The 18913-nt window shown below is 53.0% G+C and overlaps 2 protein-coding genes across 2 annotated transcripts; both read right to left on the minus strand.

Moving 5' to 3' along the window:
* Nucleotides 1–1161: 1161 nt before the first annotated feature.
* On the minus strand, nucleotides 1162–17653 carry LOC136018424 (G2/M phase-specific E3 ubiquitin-protein ligase-like). The gene is made up of 9 exons (XM_065687631.1): nucleotides 17644–17653; nucleotides 17222–17289; nucleotides 17031–17132; nucleotides 16626–16750; nucleotides 16385–16544; nucleotides 16195–16301; nucleotides 15887–16000; nucleotides 15613–15734; nucleotides 1162–1991 (listed from the first exon to the last, which is right to left on the minus strand). The coding sequence occupies exons 1-9, from the start codon at nucleotides 17651–17653 to the stop codon at nucleotides 1282–1284; spliced, it is 1518 nt and encodes a 505-aa protein (XP_065543703.1). The 3' UTR covers nucleotides 1162–1281.
* LOC136018122 (G2/M phase-specific E3 ubiquitin-protein ligase-like) lies at nucleotides 2386–13387 on the minus strand. The gene is made up of 9 exons (XM_065687080.1): nucleotides 13183–13387; nucleotides 10239–12618; nucleotides 4196–4320; nucleotides 3774–3865; nucleotides 3583–3684; nucleotides 3178–3302; nucleotides 2937–3096; nucleotides 2747–2853; nucleotides 2386–2554 (listed from the first exon to the last, which is right to left on the minus strand). Exons 3-9 carry the CDS (start codon nucleotides 4245–4247, stop codon nucleotides 2437–2439), a joined length of 756 nt encoding a protein of 251 aa, XP_065543152.1. The 5' UTR covers nucleotides 4248–4320; nucleotides 10239–12618; nucleotides 13183–13387; the 3' UTR covers nucleotides 2386–2436.
* Nucleotides 17654–18913: the final 1260 nt, after the last annotated feature.

Here is an 18913-nt window from a genome sequence, read left to right on the forward strand (position 1 = left end):
TCAGAGGGAAGACCTTGTGCCTAATATGTAAATATCTAAATCTGCCCTCTTTCAACTTAAAAGCCATTCCCCTTGTCCTGTCGCTACATGCTGTTGTAAACGTCAGGTAAACTCAATGACTCAAGAAGAGCCATGTAACTATTAGAGGGGAAACCTTGGTCAGATCTTTCGGCGTTGAGAATTCCAGTCCCCTCCTCGTCACCCGCCTCACTGGCAGTGTCAGTCACTCCACACAAAGAGCCAACAGTGCCTGTGCTCTGCAGATTTCGTCCGGGAGCCTAAGACTTTCTGTATGACACCACAACAGCAGTCACTCTGCCTGGGCTGCAAAAACACGTCAGTGCTGTCACCTTCCTCCAGAGTACATAAACGGGATCTGTTCATGTAAAGCAGGACTTTCAGCACCTTCAGGAAGGGGGTTTTCTTTCCTTTTCAAATAAATGGAAGTGCTGACAAAGTTCAGGAAATTTAGACGAATTAGGGACCATACTGTGCAATATTTATTACTGTTCCTCAGCCAAGCGTCTCAGCAGCCTGTTGAGAAAGTCTAGCCAGAGCTGTATGGTTAGGCTTGTCTACAAACAAGGATTCATAGCAAAGCATTTTGTGGGGGCATGGGAGAGAGAGGGATGGCAGGAGGCAGGGAGGGAGAGAGGCAAAGCCCCATTCTCATCTAGCTGAAAGCTGGACATAACAGCAGGGAGAGTTCTTTGGGATTAGGAAACTCCACAGACCTGTTTAGTGAAGAGATTTGGTGTTGTGATAGTTACAGAAGAACAGCAGCTTTTACCCTACTTAGTACTTTGCACAGACGTGACATTGAACTCTTGAAAGAACAGCAGCTTTGCCCTCTGCCACCATGCTCACTAACCTAGGCGATGAGGCTAGGATACTGCTTATAGCCTTATTCAGAGGGAAACAGAGCTGAAGCGTGTCAGAAGTCACTGGCACGGGGGTGCATGATTTTGGGGGTTGAGCTGTGAGGGCCAGGCCGGCTGGGTGGATGGGTGCAGGAGGTCGGTCTGCAGGAGGTGCTGCTGACCCCTAGGGAAAGGACAATGCTCTGGGCCCAGTCCCTCATGCTGCCCCTTGAGAAAAGCAGAGGACGAGGAAGCCAACCAAGGAGCCTGGAATCTGCCAGCCCAGAGCTGAAGGGCCACCTTTATTGCGCCGTAGAGGGGGATCACAGTGGTTGCTCAGAGGGGAAACAGGGTTGGTCCCACTGAGGTATCCGGGCCGTGCGTTGGGAGTTTGGGCCCGGTGTTGCAAGTGGGAGCGGTCTCAGGGCCGCACGGGCCCGGTGGATCTTGAGGCGCTGCCTCTTTGTTCTGCTCTGGAGACACGCAATGATGCCGATGGCCGCTGTCTTGTGGTGCTGTGGCCGTGCCTTGCACGTGATGGTGAGCGGTGGGACAGCCTGGTTGCAGCCTGTCTGCAGGGGCTCCTCCCAGCTCGAGCTGCTGGTGTGTGTCTGCCCTGGGAATGTCTTCTGGGCTGTGCATAGGGAGCTTGGGCCCAATGATGCAAGCAGGAGCGGTCTCGCACCCGCATGGGCCCACCGGATCTGTTGCTCCTGCTTCTTTGCAGTGGTGCCCAGCTACGGGATGCTGCCGACTGCTGGTGCCTGGTGGTGCCGTGGCTGTGGGTCTCACGTGATGGGGAGCAGTGGGACAGCCTTGGCACCGCGTGGCTACGGGTATTGCTCTCAGTGTGCGTTGCTGGCCGTCGGCTTCTCTCCTGCAGTCTTCTGGCCCACGTGTAGGGTGTCTGGGTCTGACGGGTGCACCGGGTTTGGTGTCGCCGTCGGTCAGGCCCAGGGTTGCTGGAGCGGCTGCTGCCGTCACACACTGGGCAAGTGTACCATGGTGCTGATGGCATCTGTCTGCTGGTGCTGAGGCTGCTGAGCTCCAGTTCCAGAGATCCAGCAGACTGCCCCGATGCTGCTGGGCCGGCAGTGCTGGGAGCAGCAAGCTCTGAGCTGGCATTGCGGGCTACAAGGGAAAGCAGGAACGGTAAGGGCTTGGCTCCCAGGCCCGGGGCAGGGTAGGCCAGAGCGGTGCCCCAGCGCTCTTGGAGCAGACAGGCTCTGCCAAGCCTACACCAGGTACCCCCTGCCAGGCCTTGCCTGGCCCCGGCCTAGGAGCACGTGGGGGCTTTGACACTTACAGATGCCCAGGCCAGCACAGCTGTCGCACTCCCATCTGACCTCACGGCTCTTCCCCAGGTTGGAGCAGCGTCTGTGAATGCCCACAGCAGCGCAGGAGCGGCACAGGAGCAGCTGCCAGGGCCTGGGGAAAGAAATGGGTTCATGTCTCTACGGATAAAGTGCCCAGAGCACGGGATTGTCCAGCAAAGCTCTTGTTTTCAGCCCTTCTGCTTCGAGCCCTTGCTGAGACAGAGATCCCATGCTGAGCCGCGGGGTGCAGCTTTGGCAACTTACCCGTCTGGCTCTGCCACCCCTCTGCCTCCCGGACAACGGCACTCCCTGGCATCGCAGCTCCTGTGCCTCTGGTACACTTCTGCGTATGCCTTGTTATCTTCCCATGACGCTTGCCTGATGGAGAAAGGAAAATTGATGAGCGCCTGCTGCCCCAGCATAAGGCATATGCAGGGCCTCCCTGCTCTTTCCCCCGTACCGTTTCCAACTCCTGCATGGAGCTAAAGCCTACACTGGGGGGTCAGCAGAGGGCCACAACTGCAGGGGCAGGTCCAGGCGTGGCACAGTGCTGGCCAGGAGGACACCAACCTTATGGGGATTCGGATCCCCATGAAGAGCATTTCTGTTAGAAACAGTTTTGTATTTTGACACAGCGGGCACTGTAGGCAAAAAGCGCCAGCATGCATAGCCTGTCCCTGCAGGAGAAACGGAAAGTGTGTGAGTGAGGCTCTGGTGCTGCTGAGAGCCTGCCATGCCCGAGCAAGGGAACGGCTCTTACCTGGATGCAGACCCTGTGGAACCAGGCATGTTTGCATGCTGGGCACACCATGGTCCCATAGGTCGTTCTGCCTTCAACAGGGTCCATGCAGATGAGGCACTTGGTGTCCTCTGGAGCCACCAGCTCTTGCTGCTGTGGGCGGTGCTCCCAGCAGAAGGAACTAGGGGAAGAGGGAAGGGATGGGTGAGATGAGAAGCGCTGGGTCCTTCCCTGCTGATGAGGAGAAGGGTGGAGGAGGTACCTGAACGGCAGGAGGTAACGGGTGACGCATCCACCCTGCACGGCACAGGGGAGATGGAACCTGCGGTCGCAGCCCATCTCCTGGCAGGTGATGGTGGCCCCCTTCTTGCCACACACAAAGCAGACCTGGAAAGAGCAGAGCAGCCCCCATCAGCGGCAGCCTCAGGGTCTCCACAGCCAGACCCACACCTCGGGGCAGGGCGCAGGATGTGGCCCCAGCTGGATCACAGGCCACAGATCCACGTGGCAGAGCAGGCTCCTATGCTGGAGCCTCTGTGGAGCTGCTGGGAGCAAGACTTTAGTCCCAGAGCTGGGTGGAAAGGCTGGGATTCTGTTCTTGGCATCTGCGCTGAGCTCCCGCAAACCTCTCTTGGCAATAATCACCCCGGTCATTTCAGATCCTCACCATCGGGGCTGCCAGCTGGGCTGTACGTAGAATATGCCCAGGAAGAAATGCCATCTGTTCTTCCCGTTCGGTCCCTCGTGGACGAAGGTCACTGGCGAAAAGCTGCAGAAGAGCAGAGACAAGGAGCAGATGAGGGGCATGTGGCAGGACAGGTGCGTTGCAAAGATGAAACCAGCCCCAGGGGAGCTCACCAGGCAAAAGCAATGGGCAACGATCCACTGATAAGTCACTTTTGGCCCGCAGATGTCCAGGTCTGCCTCTACACGGCGACACAGCATGCATGCTGGAGGGGAGAGAGCAAATGGCACCGGGAGTGAACACCTCTGTGGGGCCAGGGATGCGTCCCTGAGGGATTGCCCCCAAGGGCTGCTCTGTCCCCGCCTAGCTGGCTGCTGGGCAGCGCTGGTAGCCTTGGAGAGGAAAGGGCACTGCAGGCATGGGTGTCCTGGAGGGTGCGCACTGTCCAGCCCTGGTCCCGCTTGCCGACGAGAGGAGGGGCCCTCCCCCAGGGTGGCTTTGGAGCTCCTGCCTCCCCCTGCCAACGCTCCCGGTCCCACGCCGACAGCCTCGGGAGTCCCTCTGCCAGGCTGTAGGAGGGGGACTCTGCTCTCACCTGGCTCCATCGAGTCGGGTGTCCTACACCTCCTTGCAGAGGTGTCAGACATCTAAGGTGGGTGTTTGGAGAGTCCCTGTCCCAGCAGCGCTGGGGCTTCTTCTCCAAATGCTCCTCTGCTACCTCTGAGGGAGAAGAGAGATGCGGGTGAGCTTGCACCACAGGCCCAGAGCCCTGCGGTGTGGAGCCCCCTCCTCCCTCGGCAGCCCCCCTGAGAGCCCTGTCCCTGCCCTCTACTCCCCGCACCTCAGCAGGTCGCAGCGATGCACTGTGCCCAGCGCTCCCTTTTTTATAGGCCTGCCCCCGCCACCGGTCACAGTGGCCTCTGTGACATCAGCACCGCTGGCCCGCGTGCGCCCCGGATACGGGCAGGGGCACCCTCGGCCACACAGCACCCACTGTGACACAGACACTGCATCACAGGGCTGGCTGTGAAGCGCACACGCAGGGACCCGAGCCCTTGGCACCCAGGTCACTGGGGCGGCTGCTCCACTTGCATGTGCAGAGTCAAGGGCCAGCTTAGGGACATGGTTTCCTGGTGAACTTGGCAGTGTTGGGTAAACGGTTGGACTCCATGGCCTTTACGGCCTCCTCCAACCTAAATGATTCCTGTGACTCTCATTACCATTCCACTATTACTTTGTCACCATTTGCTTACGCTATGATTTTCCTTCAGTCGTCGATTCCTTACCATTTGATCATCGCTTCATCGTGAAGAAAGCCCTTTTAATTAACCCACCAAGGATGACTTCCCTGAATAATTCACCTGTGACACCAGGACAAGCACCAGACCGTGTCTGGAGCATAACCAGAGTAGAAGAAAAGGAATGATGGAATAGTTTGGGTTGGATGGACCTTCAAAGGTCATTTAGTCCAACCCCCCTGCAATGAGCAGGGACATCTTCAACGAGATCAGGTTGCCTAGAACCACATCCAGCTTGGCCTTGAATGTCTCTAGGGACGGGGCATCTACCATCTCTCTGGGCAGCCTGTGCCAGGATTTTATCATCCTCATTGTAAAGAATTTCTTCCTCACATCCAGCCTCAATCTTGCCTCCTTTAGCTTAAAAGCATTACCCCTCATGCTATTGCAGCAGGCAGCGCTAAAAGAGTCTCTCGCCATCTTTCTTACGGGCGCTTCTAAAACCTGAAAGGCTGCAGTAAGGGCTCCCCGGAGTCTTGTCTTCTCCAGGCTCAAGAACCCCAACCCTCTCAGCCTTTCCTCAGAGAAGAGGTGTTTCATGCCTCTGATGGTTTCTGTGGCCCTCCTCTGGACTCTCTCCAACAGGTCCATGTCTTTCCAGTACAGGGGTCATGTTGAGTTTTTAGCCAGCACCCCAAGTCCTTCTCCTCAGGGCTGCAGTTACCGAGTAACAGATGCTAAAACACTCACCTCAAGCAATGATCTACATGTGCCTGCCCAGCCATCTCTTTCTTCACTGAGGTCATATTCCCCTCTCGCCCCCAGCAGCACAGGGGCCTCCAACAGAAATGTTGCGTTACAGCCTTGCATCCTAAGAAAAACAAAGGGCGGCAGCAGCTTTCCGTAAGATGCTGAAAGATAAACTGCAGTGAACAGGACCCAGGAAGTGGGGAACCAGCAAGGCCTTTTGCCTAGTGTGTGAGCAGTCTGCAGGGCTTTCGGGAGCAGAGCTGCCATGGCCGTGGAGAAGCGGGCGAGGGCGTGGGAGACGTCAAGCGCAGGCCAGGGTAGCATCAGCCTCAGCCCAGCCTCATGCCGGGGCTCAGCACAGCGCCGCGTCGTGGAGCCGGTGCCGGTCCCGCCCCGCCCCGTCTACCTCAGCGCTTTCCCGCTCTCCGCGTGCTCATCGCGCCGCCCCTTGCTCTGGCCGCGACTCCTCCCGGTCCCTCGCGGCGGCGCCTGGGGATTCCGGAGCCCCGGCGGCTCGCCCATCGCGGCCGAGGAGAAGCGGCAGCGGCCATGGCGACGTGGCGGGTTGCCTTGGGGTTCGGCCCCGGCCTCTTGTAGCTGCCGCTGGCGGTCGGTGAGCGCGGGGTGGTGACTGAGAGGAGGGAGGCCCGGGGGGGTTGGCCCGCAAGGGGGGTTGGTGGGCTTCGGCGTCTCTTTTTGAGGCGGTTTTGGGGGTTCCCGCTGGCTTTCTCGTGAGGGAGTTCCCGGCTTGGAGGAGCCCCTGCTCTGGAGCAGACTCCTCAGCTCAGCCGCCCAAGCAGTGCGGGACGTGTTCTGTGGTCTTGGGTTGCCACGTGGCGCCAGCGTCTGCGGGAGAGCCGCACCTTAACAGCGGTTTTGGTGGGAGTTGGGTCTGCTGAGGGAAAGGTTACGCCGAAAGCGGTTTGTGTTCCACAGCGGCAGTTAGTGTCCCAGCAGTGACTGTGTGCATCCACCTGATGAGTGCTGTTCCCTGGTGAGCCGAGGGTAAGACTACTGGGAGAGAAATAATGTACCACAAAGTGGCTGCCAGTTAGTGTTGATGCATCCCCTTAAAAGCCTTCACCTTACCCCCGCTGCCACAATGCATTTTAACCGTTCAGAGCAAGGTTCAAATAAAGACTTGGTGTGAAGTGGTGGTATTGCATCGACAGCGCTGCTTATACAAACGCCTCTGATAGCTATGCATGAACTCAGCTCTCCGATGCTACCATTGGTAATTGTTTTGGGGTTTGGGGGGTTTTGGTTATTTGCTTTTTTGTTTGTGTTGGGTTCTTTGTGTTTTGTTGTGTGCGGTTTTTTTATTATTATTTCAGCATCTGTAATTTTCTTGTTATTGTGCTTAAAGGATGGAGCTTGTGGTCTTCCACAACTATTGTCATGTAGGAGAAAAAGCAGATGTGATCATAGGACTAACCAGGTGAAATCCCAGAAAAGGAGAAGTGCTCTTGATATTGTGTGCACCTGGCCTTTAATAAACGGGGTGGGAAGTGAGAAGTTTTCTTATCGCAATGGTTAGGGACTGTCAGTAGGAGTAGTTGAGCAGCTCTGTTCTTGAGGTGGGACTCGATGAGGTTGTTAAAGCGGTTCACTGATTTTGTGAAGTCATCAGGCTGCTGTTTTGCAGGGTCGGATGAACCCCTCAGTAGCAGGTATGCCAAAACAGGTGGTCATTTCCGCCTTCCTCAGCCTTAGTCCTTGCACCGTGGTGGGTTGGGTGTGCACTGGTGGCCCTCTGCTGAGGTGACTCAGATCGTTAAGCCAGCAGAAATGCAGGTGGGGTGTCCTGGTTTCAGCTGCTGTGGTTGTCAATCTAGTAGCTGTGCTCTGGTTTGGCTTTAGTCTGAGAATGATGTTGATAACACACCAAAGATTAATTGCTGCTAAGTAGTGCCTGCCCTGGTCAAGGACTTTTCAGTCTCTCATGCTCTGCCAGTGAGGAGGGGCACAGGAAGCACAGGCAGGAGAGATGACTCGAACTAGCCAAAGGGGTATTCCGTACCACAGAATGTCAGGCTCAATATGGATACTGGGTGGGGGGGTGTTGGCCGGAAGAGGCCCATCACTACTCGGGCATGTGCCAGGCATCAGTCAGTGGGTGATGAGACATTGTGCTGTGCATCGCCTGAGGTTTTTTGTTTGTTTTACGCCTTTCTCTCTATTTCCTGTTATTACTGTATTTGACCTTACTTCAGTAATTAAACCGTGCTTATCTCAACTCACAGATTGTACTTTTTTCTTTTTCTCCTTTGAATCAGATTAGCTATCGTTTCCTTATTGGTGATGCAGGAGAGAGAGGGTTGTCAGCTGACATTGTGTCTGCAGGGAGAAAAAAAAAGATGAACCAGGCACAAGCATGCGTCAACACATTAGCAGAAGTACTGCAGTATTGGTATGGGAGGAGTTCCTCCTCTCTTGTGTCTAATGAACCTCCACATTTAACCTCTTAGCACTTCTTTTTTTCTTCTTTTTTTTAATGTTGGCTGCCATATTGAGGTTTGTCTTGGTGCCTGAGTCAAGGCTCGGTTTTCAAATGGCCAAATCAGCTTAAATACTCCAGGAAAGACCCTTTCCTTTTTTTCTGCAGGAACATGATTTGTTGTCTTTGCCTCTTCTTGTTTGCTTTCTCTGAGCAAGTACACCTGAAGCTATTTGAGCTTCTCAAATTCGGTTGAGGAGCAAAGCAGTGTTAATGCCATAAGAAAGAAAATGAGGAATAGAAACTAGGTGACTGCAGCATTTATCACTGAAACGGTAATGATATTCCTACTAAAGATTCTTCTTGGGAAATGGTTTTTGCCTAAGCTTTGAGAAGTATTTTTATGTGAAAGTTGGAAGCTTTTAATGTGTCATTTCTACATTGCAGGCACTCAGGCTTGAGGGGGCAGAGAGAGAAAAAAGCAAGTATGTTAAGGACCGTACGAGCCCAAAGTAATACTGAACATATGGGATGTCTCGTAAGAAATCCATCCTCGTACGTGAATGTCTCCACTTCCTTAACTTGGTGTCACTGACCAGTTGACGCTTGCCACTTGACTGATCTTAGTCCTAGAAAAATGTCAGTTTTATGACATCTCTGGTTTATGCCGTAGATTAACAGGATTGGGGTTTTCCGTGAAGTAAACAAAACAACAGGCAGAAACAAACAGGTCACGTGGAAATCCAAGTCTACAGTGAATGCAGTTGCATTGCATCTTTTGCATCAAGTTGATACAGGGTTAATGAAATGTACAAAGGAAAATACAGGGGATTGTATAAGAGAGTTAGAAGAATCCCTTGCTTAAACAAAAGTATTGTCTGCTGTAAACACCTATCATGCTTACCAAGGGAACAAGGCACAGACTACTGATAAGGGAAGGAGACAGAGGCCTGATTCTACTGATAAGCAACTATTGACAAGGAAATGCGAATGTCTGGGTCTATTGATAAGGGGGAGAAGCTGATGATTTATGGATGAGGTACCGACTAAACCCTAAAGCCATGCGCGAAGATTAAAAGGTGAAAAGTTTAAGAAGAGGAAGACTCATTTACTTCATCTTGAGGACCCCTGCCCACAGGAGGAAGACTCATTTACTTCATCTTGAGACCCCTGCCCGTGACCAGAGGGGGCACTGCGCAGGCACAAAGGACCTTCTAGCTCATTATAATACGAAGCGGGGACAGATACTAAATATGTATAGGCGTATCAGTAACCTAATGCATATGTATGCCTTAAGGGAATAAATGTAAAGGAAAAACGACCCTGGGTGTGCATACTTTGGAGGAACGATCCCCATGCACCTCAGCGCTGAATAAAGCATACCTACTTTACAACTTTAGCGAGTTGTGGAGTCAATCCGCGTATCAAAGTCAAATACCTAAGAGGATTTAACATTTTCTTCTAACTGATCTTAAGGCTTTTGTGTGTTTTGGGTTGGGTTTCTTTGTTTTGTTTGGTTTGTTTTTTTGGTTTGGGTTGGGTTTTTTACATTTTTGGCTAGTCATGTTGCTCTCTGAATCTTTACAATAATTTGGTAGCTACTAGTGGATGTAGCGAGGAGGGTAACAGCAGACAAAGCATCTTGTAAGTATATTTGCATGCAGTTTATTCTTTTAAGTATGTGTGAACAGTTGGGAAGAGCTGCTTGACAAAGAGAAGATACTTTGTGGGCAAGAAGTAATTGCTCTTGCTTTGCTTTAAAGGAAATAGTTTGTTCCTAAGAGCTAACTAAACTACTTGAAACCTATTTAAACGTTAACCCAGGTGAGGTGGTCAGTATGAGACAGTTTACATGGTTATTTCTTCAGTTGCTAACTCCTGAATTGTATTTTTTTTCAGTTTTGGGTGAGGATTGTCAGGCGTATGTTGATCATCATGGCAAGGCTCAACCTGCAAACTCCTGTCCTTATTTCTGCTGTGGAGACTGCATGCTCCAATACTGTTGCTCTAATGCACTCTTAAAATTTGATGAGCAACAACAGCTTCAGTGTAATCTCCTTGATGGAAGGTACGAGGCAAACTCAGTGTATGCAGCAGGTTATAATTCTAGTGTCAAACGATGAAAATACAGTTTCATATTTAAAAGCTTATCAAGGGGCGTTTCAGCTCTGTATTTGGCTCTGCTGGGGTCTGCGTCAGTGCATGTAAGTTACCTGTAAAACGGGAGCAGTGAGGTGGTCAGATGAATGCCTGAATGGGTGTGTGTTTTCTTGAGCATTTACAGATGCTTTTTACCCATTTTTTTTTCCTTTTTAATGACAGAGTCTTTTTTGAGTGTAGGTTGCCTTTCATGGGGATTTGTAACTTAGCCAGGTACTTAGGAACTTTGGAATTTAGCCAGTTGCAAATTCCGTTGTTGAGATGGGTTCTCTTACTACAGGACGTCTGAGTGAGCAATGTGAATTTCATGCAGGTTTTTTCGGACTCTGATGATGACATTTATTCTGGCCCCAGGTAAGCCGTGCAAAGTCTCCGCTTTTAACATGATATTTATTTGCAAGTTCTTCATTGTGGTGTTGGTACATGCTGACAGAAGGACTTAGTGGTGCGCTCTCGCTCTCTGCCAAAGCCTTAGCACACGTGCTCTGTGCTCTTGGGTCCTGGCAGATCGCATCCGTCGTGGCTCGGTGAAAGAAGCTGCTTTTGTCTGAAGTGTCTCGGCCCCTTTAAGGAGCGTGGTCAGCGTGTGGGCCGGGCGGGTCTGCGGGTGCGGGACGAGGCGAGCGGCAGGGGCAAGCGTGGGGTAAGCGGTCCCGGCGCGGCGGTGACGGGCGGCGGGAGGAAGCATGGGCCTATTTTTCATGCCACTGAACTTGTTAAATTTGCTTCCATTTTTCTTTGCATTCAAAAGGTCCGTATGTAATTCCTCCGATTTCTGCTGCTAATGGATGCATTGTAGCAAGGATTTACCACGGGAAGGTGTTTCACTTTCTAATTGGATTACTGAAATTTCTCCTGCTTTGCTCTGGTTTCCAAGATGGACTGTGAGTAGTAAGGTTATTACAGTTGGATTTCTCCTTCCGTTCTGCAGTATGTGGTGTTACTGCTTTAAGAAACGATGCAAAAAGCAGAGCACTGATTCACTGGAACGGCAGTTCTGTGGCAGTTTTCCTTGGTAACACGGTTATTTAGCCTTGCCATGCCAAATTTCCAATAATGACCCTTAGTGGAAATTGCGAATCACTTGAGTGTTTCAGGAGGTGGAGTGATTGAAAGCATCTGTGTCTAAGTTACAGAAGAAAGTTCTGTAGTTGGGGCAGCTGCTGTCAGTCCTAAATGGAAACAAAACTTCAAATGGACGTTGTACGCAGTTAATAGTACTCTGTTCCTGAATTAATTTCTGCCTTGAAGTTGAAGCGCATTGTGTATCCCGTTTTTCCTCCTCCCCACCACTATCAGGGACTTCAGTTTACACTTTGCACTGTGTTTGGATGGTCCAGCATCTGTAATAGGCTGCCAGTGGTAAGAAAATAAATCACAACGTTTGTTCCTTGGAAAAGAACTTCCAAGGTAGCGGGCTCTATTTAACGAGCGGAGGGTTTCTTTCCTAGTGCTGGTCCTTAATATTTTCTGTAATAACTGAGTTAAAGTGCATAGAGAACGTGTTCTGTGAGGCTTGCATTCAGACACGGGCTAATCTCACCTTGCATCTCTAAGGAATGTAAACTTCCTGTCTAGAAGTAATTGAGATTCGGATTTGAAGTTACATAAAACAATTGTTCTGAGCTTTTTTTTTCTAGTCTGAGAAGTAGATACAAGCTTGCACAATTTGTAACTTGCGTTTGGTTTTATCTGCAGTGTATTCTCAGTGAAGAAGCTACTTAAAGCGGACGAACAGCTGTGAGTTGCCATCAGTGATTATTAATTTCTCAGCTGCCTGCTTCAGGAAGTGGGCTTAATGCAGGTTCATTGAAACCAAGGTGGAAGGAGAGGCTGAAAAATGCTGTCCTGGCTCAAGAGGCGGTTGGGTTAGCGTGCTCTTCTAACTACAGAAGGCTGTTCCACTGCAAAACCCAAGACAGTCTGGCCGAACCATGCAAAGACACAGTGAGGTGAATCATTAGATTATGCTCAGGAGTTTCTTTTCTGTGGGTGTGTACTTCATTGCCTGTACGTACTGAGCTAGGGTAGAGTATTCCCTTTCTAACTCTGCGGGCTTTGCTGTGCCTCCGCAGAGTGTAACTCTGAAACCAGTCATTTTTAACATACGGACTGACTCTGGAGAGAAGTTGTCAAAGCAGCTGCAGGTAGGGAAACCCTCAGAGCAGGCTCCTGTAGCCCAAGAAACTGAGAATCCTTCTTTGAGAATGTGGTTAAAAGACCATGGTTGTTATTTAATAGAATCTACGAAAGTTTGAGCATGTGGGTTCCAAAGCTAACTCCATCTCTGCCTTTTCGTATGCTTCCGTAAAATAGCCGCGGCCTGAGGTGTAGTAGCCAGAGGTATTTGTGATGGATTGTCTTGTGGATGTGTTGTGAGAAGAGAATGTCCTTAAATTGCCTACCCTTTTAAAACTGCAGTTACAGGGTCTTCTGTGAAATGAACAAATGAGTTTTATGTCAGGACATTAGCAATTCTGCAAAGGTTGGTCTTTTGACAAAGCCTGTTTTTACTAAAAGCATTTTATGCTGTTCATTTTTAATGTGATGCTCCTCTGTTTCTAGATGGTCTCTGGCTCTCAAACCCACTAGGAGGTAAACTTAAAAACTTTTTTAAGTTGTGGAAGGAACCAGTCATCAAAGCCACTTTGTGCACCTTTCCTTCCCCCCCCCCCCTCCCTTTTTTTAAGTGAATTTCTTATTCCCATTTCAAAGGAGAAGTAGTGGTCAGCCAGATGCGACCTCTACTGCAGAAGTCCCCCCCTTCCCATCCCATCCCGAGCCGATGTGATGAGATGAGGCAGCCAATGCACTAATATGAGTGAAGGTGAAATAAAAAGAGGATGGGATGCGAGGATGGAGGTGTCAGGCTGGTGTGGGGCCTAAAAGTGGGAGGGAAAACTAAAAGAGAGCAAACACTGCACATCTGCAGCAGTAATGCACCAAAGAGAAGCTTGTACCTTGGAATTAACGGCTCCTGAGACACCATCTACTCACCTGCATCCATAGAATTGCAGAAAAGTTTGGTTTGGAAGGGACCTTAAAGCTCATCCAGCTCCAGCCCCCTTCCACAGGCAGGGACAGCTTCCACTAGAGCAGCTTGCTCCAAGCCCCATCCAACCTGGCCTTGAACACTGCCAGGGATGGGGCAGCCACAGCTTCTGTGGGCACCCTGTGCCAGCGCCTCAGCGTGCTCAGAGGGAAGACCTTGTGCCTAATATGTAAATATCTAAATCTGCCCTCTTTCAACTTAAAAGCCATTCCCCTTGTCCTGTTGCTACATGCTGTTGTAAACGTCAGGTAAACTCAATGACTCAAGAAGAGCCATGTAACTATTAGAGGGGAAACCTTGGTCAGATCTTTCGGCGTTGAGAATTCCAGTCCCCTCCTCGTCACCCGCCTCACTGGCAGTGTCAGTCACTCCACACAAAGAGCCAACAGTGCCTGTGCTCTGCAGATTTCGTCCGGGAGCCTAAGACTTTCTGTATGACACCACAACAGCAGTCACTCTGCCTGGGCTGCAAAAACACGTCAGTGCTGTCACCTTCCTCCAGAGTACATAAACGGGATCTGTTCATGTAAAGCAGGACTTTCAGCACCTTCAGGAAGGGGGTTTTCTTTCCTTTTCAAATAAATGGAAGTGCTGACAAAGTTCAGGAAATTTAGACGAATTAGGGACCATACTGTGCAATATTTATTACTGTTCCTCAGCCAAGCGTCTCAGCAGCCTGTTGAGAAAGTCTAGCCAGAGCTGTATGGTTAGGCTTGTCTACAAACAAGGATTCATAGCAAAGCATTTTGTGGGGGCATGGGAGAGAGAGGGATGGCAGGAGGCAGGGAGGGAGAGAGGCAAAGCCCCATTGTCATCTAGCTGAAAGCTGGACATAACAGCAGGGAGAGTTCTTTGGGATTAGGAAACTCCACAGACCTGTTTAGTGAAGAGATTTGGTGTTGTGATAGTTACAGAAGAACAGCAGCTTTTACCCTACTTAGTACTTTGCACAGTCGTGACATTGAACTCTTGAAAGAACAGCAGCTTTGCCCCTCTGCCATCATGCTCACTAACCTAGGCGATGAGGCTAGGATACTGCTTATAACCTTATCCAGAGGAAAACAGAGCTGAAGCGTGTCAGAAGTCACTGGCACGGGGGTGCATGATTTTGGGGGGTGAGCTGTGAGGGCCAGGCCGGCTGGGTGGGTGGGTGCAGGAGGTCGGTCTGCAGGAGGTGCTGCTGACCCCTAGGGAAAGGACAATGCTCTGGGCCCAGTCCCTCATGCTGCCCCTTGAGAAAAGCAGAGGACGAGGAAGCCAACCAAGGAGCCTGGAATCTGCCAGCCCAGAGCTGAAGGGCCACCTTTATTGCGCCGTAGAGGGGGATCACAGTGGTTGCTCAGAGGGGAAACAGGGTTGGTCCCACTGAGGTATCCGGGCCGTGCGTTGGGAGTTTGGGCCCGGTGTTGCAAGTGGGAGCGGTCTCAGGGCCGCACGGGCCCGGTGGATCTTGAGGCGCTGCCTCTTTGTTCTGCTCTGGAGACACGCAATGATGCCGATGGCCACTGTCTTGTGGTGCTGTGGCCGTGCCTTGCACGTGATGGTGAGCGGTGGGACAGCCTGGTTGCAGCCTGTCTGCAGGGGCTCCTCCCAGCTCGAGCTGCTGGTGTGTGTCTGCCCTGGGAATGTCTTCTAGGCTGTGCATAGGGAGCTTGGGCCCAATGATGCAAGCAGGAGCGGTCTCGCACCCGCATGGGCCCACCGGATCTGTTGCTCCTGCTTCTTTGCAGTGGTGCCCAGCCACGGGATGCTGCCGATGGCTGGTGCCTGGTGGTGCCGTGGCTGTGGGTCTCACGTGATGGGGAGTAGTGGGACAGCCTTGGCACCGCGTGGCTGCGGGTATTGCTCTCAGTGTGCGTTGCTAGCGGTCGGCTTCTCTCCTGCAGTCTTCTGGCCCACGTGTAGGGTGTCTGGGTCTGACGGGTGCACCGCGTTTGGTGTCGCTGTCGGTCAGGCCCAGGGTTGCTGGAGCGGCTGCTGCCATCACACACTGGGCAACTGTGGCATGGTGCTGATGGCATCTGTCTGCTGCTGTTGGGGCTGCTGGTCTCCTGTGCCTTGGGTTCCAGATTCTGCCCTGATGCTGTCTGGCTGCTGGTGCTGGGGCTGCTGCACTCCGGTTCCAGAGATCCAGGAGACTGCCCCGATGCTGCTGTGCCGGCAGTGCTGGGAGCAGCAAGCTCTGAGCTGGCACTGTGGGCTACAAGGGAAAGCAGGAACGGTAAGGGCTTGGCTCCCAGGCCCCGGGCAGGGTAGGCCAGAGCAGTGCCCCAGCCCTCCTGGAGCAGACAGGCTCTGCCAAGCCCACACCAGGTACCCCCTGCCAGGCCTTGCCTGGCCCCAGCCTAGGAGCACACGGGGGCTTTGACACTTACAGGTGCCCAGGCCAGCACAGCTGTCGCACTCCCATCTGACCTCACGGCTCTTCCCCAGCTTGGAGCAGCGTCTGTGAGCACCCACAGCAGCGCAGGAGCGGCACAGGAGCAGCTGCCAGGGCCTGGGGAAAGAAATGGGTTCATGTCTCTAAGGATAAAGTGCCCAGAGCACGGGATTGTCCAGCAAAGCTCTTGTTTTCAGCCCTTCTGCTTCGAGCCCTTGCTGAGACAGAGATCCCGTGCTGAGCCGCGGGGTGCAGCTTTGGCAACTTACCCGTCTGGCTCTGCCACCCCTCTGCCTCCCGGACAACGGCACTCCCTGGCATCGCAGCTCCTGTGCCTCTGGTACAGTTCTGCATATGCATTGTTATCTTCCCATGACGCTTGTCTGATGGAGAAAGGATAATTGATGAGCCCCTGCTGCCCCAGCATAAGGCATATGCAGGGCCTCCATGCTCTTTCCCCCACACCCTGTTTCCAACTCCTGCATGGAGCTAAAGCCTACACTGGGGGGTCAGCAGAGGGCCACAACTGCGGGGGCAGGTCCAGGCGTGGCACAGTGCTGGCTAGGAGGACACCAACCTTATGGGGATTCGGATCCCCATGTTGAGCATTTCTGTTAGAAACAGTTTTATATTTTGACACAGAGGGCATTGCAGGCAAAAAGCACCAGCATGCGTAGCCTGTCCCTGCAGGAGAAACGGAAAGTGTGTGAGTGAGGCTCTGGTGCTGCTGAGAGCCTGCCATGCCCGAGCAAGGGAACGGCTCTTACCTGGATGCAGACCCTGTGGAACCAGGCATGTTTGCATGCTGGGCACACCATGGTCCCATAGGTCGTTCTGCCTTCAACAGGGTCCATGCAGATGAGGCACTTGGTGTCCTCTGGAGCCACCAGCTCTTGCTGCTGTGGGCGGTGCTCCCAGCAGAAGGAACTAGGGGAAGAGGGAAGGGATGGGTGAGATGAGAAGCGCTGGGTCCTTCCCTGCTGATGAGGAGAAGGGTGGAGGAGGTACCTGAACGGCAGGAGGTAACGGGTGACGCATCCACCCTGCACGGCACAGGGGAGATGGAACCTGCGGTCGCAGCCCATCTCCTGGCAGGTGATGGTGGCCCCCCTCTTGCCACACACAAAGCAGACCTGGAAAGAGCAGAGCAGCCCCCATCAGCGGCAGCCTCAGGGTCACCACAGCCAGACCCACACCTCGGGGCAGGGCGCAGGATGTGGCCCCAGCTGCATCACAGGCCACAGATCCATGTGGCAGAGCAGGCTCCTGTGCTGGAGCCTTTGTGGAGCTGCTGGGAGCAAGACTTTAGTCCCAGAGCTGGGTGGAAAGGCTGGGATTCTGTTCTTGGCATCTGCGCTGAGCTCCCGCAAACCTCTCCTGGCATGAATCACCCCGGTCATCTCAGATCCTCACCATCGGGGCTGCCAGCTGGGCTGTACGTCCAATATCCTTAGGAAGAAATGTCATCTGTTCTTCCCGTTCGGTCCCTCGTGGACGAAGGTCACTGGCGAAAAGCTGCAGAAGAGCAGAGACAAGGAGCAGATGAGGGGCATGTGGCAGGGCAGGTCCGTTGCAAAGATGAAACCAGCCCCAGAGGAACTCACCAGGCAAAAGAGATGGGCAGAGATGCACTGATAAGTCAGTTTTGGCCCGCAGATGTCCGGGTCTGCCTCTGCACGGCAACACAGCATGCATGCTGGAGGGGAGAGAGCAAATGGCACCGGGAGTGAACACCTCTGTGGGGCCAGGGATGCGTCCCTGAGGGATTGCCCCCGAGGGCTGCTCTGTCCCCGCCTAGCTGGCTGCTGGGCAGGGCTGGAAGCCTTGGAGAGGAAAGGGCACTGCAGGCATGGGTGTCCTGGGGGGTTCGCACTGTCCAGCCCTGGTCCCGCTTGCCGATGAGAGGAGGGGCCCTCCCCCAGGGTGGCTTTGGAGCTCCTGCCTCCCCCTGCCAACGCTCCCGGTCCCACGCCGACAGCCTCGGGAGTCCCTCTGCCAGGCTGTAGGAGGGGGACTCTGCTCTCACCTGGCTCCATCGAGTCGGGTGTCCTACACCTCCTTGTGGAGGTGTCAGACATCTAAGGTGGGTGTTTGGAGAGTCCCTGTCCCAGCAGCGCTGGGGCTTCTTCTCCAAATGCTCCTCTGCTACCTCTGAGGGAGAAGAGAGATGCGGGTGAGCTTGCACCACAGGCCCAGAGCCCTGCGGTGTGGAGCCCCCTCCTCCCTCGGCAGCCCCCCTGAGAGCCCTGTCCCTGCCCTCTACTCCCCGCACCTCAGCAGGTCGCAGCGATGCACTGTGCCCAGCGCTCCCTTTTTTATAGGCCTGCCCCCGCCACCGGTCACAGTGGCCTCTGTGACATCAGCACCGCTGGCCCGCGTGCGCCCCGGATACGGGCAGGGGCACCCTCGGCCACACAGCACCCACTGTGACACAGACACTGCATCACAGGGCTGGCTGTGAAGCGCACACGCAGGGACCCGAGCCCTTGGCACCCAGGTCACCGGGGCGGCTGCTCCACTTGCATGTGCAGAGTCAAGGGCCAGCTTAGGGACACGGTTTCCTGGTGAACTTGGCAGTGTTGGGTAAACGGTTGGACTCCATGGCCTTTACGGCCTCCTCCAACCTAAATGATTCCTGTGACTCTCATTACCATTCCACTATTACTTTGTCACCATTTGCTTACGCTATGATTTTCCTTCAGTCGTCGATTCCTTACCATTTGATCATCGCTTCATCGTGAAGAAAGCCCTTTTAATTAACCCACCAAGGATGACTTCCCTGAATAATTCACCTGTGACACCAGGACAAGCACCAGACCGTGTCTGGAGCATAACCAGAGTAGAAGAAAAGGAATGATGGAATAGTTTGGGTTGGATGGACCTTCAAAGGTCATTTAGTCCAACCCCCCTGCAATGAGCAGGGACATCTTCAACGAGATCAGGTTGCCTAGAACCACATCCAGCTTGGCCTTGAATGTCTCTAGGGACGGGGCATCTACCATCTCTCTGGGCAGCCTGTGCCAGGATTTTATCATCCTCATTGTAAAGAATTTCTTCCTCACATCCAGCCTCAATCTTGCCTCCTTTAGCTTAAAAGCATTACCCCTCATGCTATTGCAGCAGGCAGCGCTAAAAGAGTCTCTCGCCATCTTTCTTACGGGCGCTTCTAAAACCTGAAAGGCTGCAGTAAGGGCTCCCCGGAGTCTTGTCTTCTCCAGGCTCAAGAACCCCAACCCTCTCAGCCTTTCCTCAGAGAAGAGGTGTTTCATGCCTCTGATGGTTTCTGTGGCCCTCCT

Source organism: Lathamus discolor, chromosome 7 (assembly GCF_037157495.1).
Source record: "Lathamus discolor isolate bLatDis1 chromosome 7, bLatDis1.hap1, whole genome shotgun sequence".
NCBI classification, from domain to species: domain Eukaryota; kingdom Metazoa; phylum Chordata; class Aves; order Psittaciformes; family Psittacidae; genus Lathamus; species Lathamus discolor.

Bases quoted from the DNA above. Each gene is read 5' to 3' on its own strand.
- LOC136018424 (XM_065687631.1), bottom strand. The intron at 16,545-16,625 runs GTACCTCCTCCA...CTCTTCCCCTAG, and splicing joins CGTTACCTCCTGCCGTTCAG to TTCCTTCTGCTGGGAGCACC. The intron at 16,302-16,384 runs GTAAGAGCCGTT...TTTCTCCTGCAG, and splicing joins TCCACAGGGTCTGCATCCAG to GGACAGGCTACGCATGCTGG.
- LOC136018122 (XM_065687080.1), bottom strand. From the start codon at position 4,247: ATGTCTGACACCTCTGCAAGGAGGTGTAGGACACCCGACTCGATGGAG. The intron at 3,097-3,177 runs GTACCTCCTCCA...CTCTTCCCCTAG, and splicing joins CGTTACCTCCTGCCGTTCAG to TTCCTTCTGCTGGGAGCACC. The intron at 2,555-2,746 runs GTTGGTGTCCTC...TTTCTCCATCAG, and splicing joins GGGATCCGAATCCCCATAAG to GCAAGCGTCATGGGAAGATA.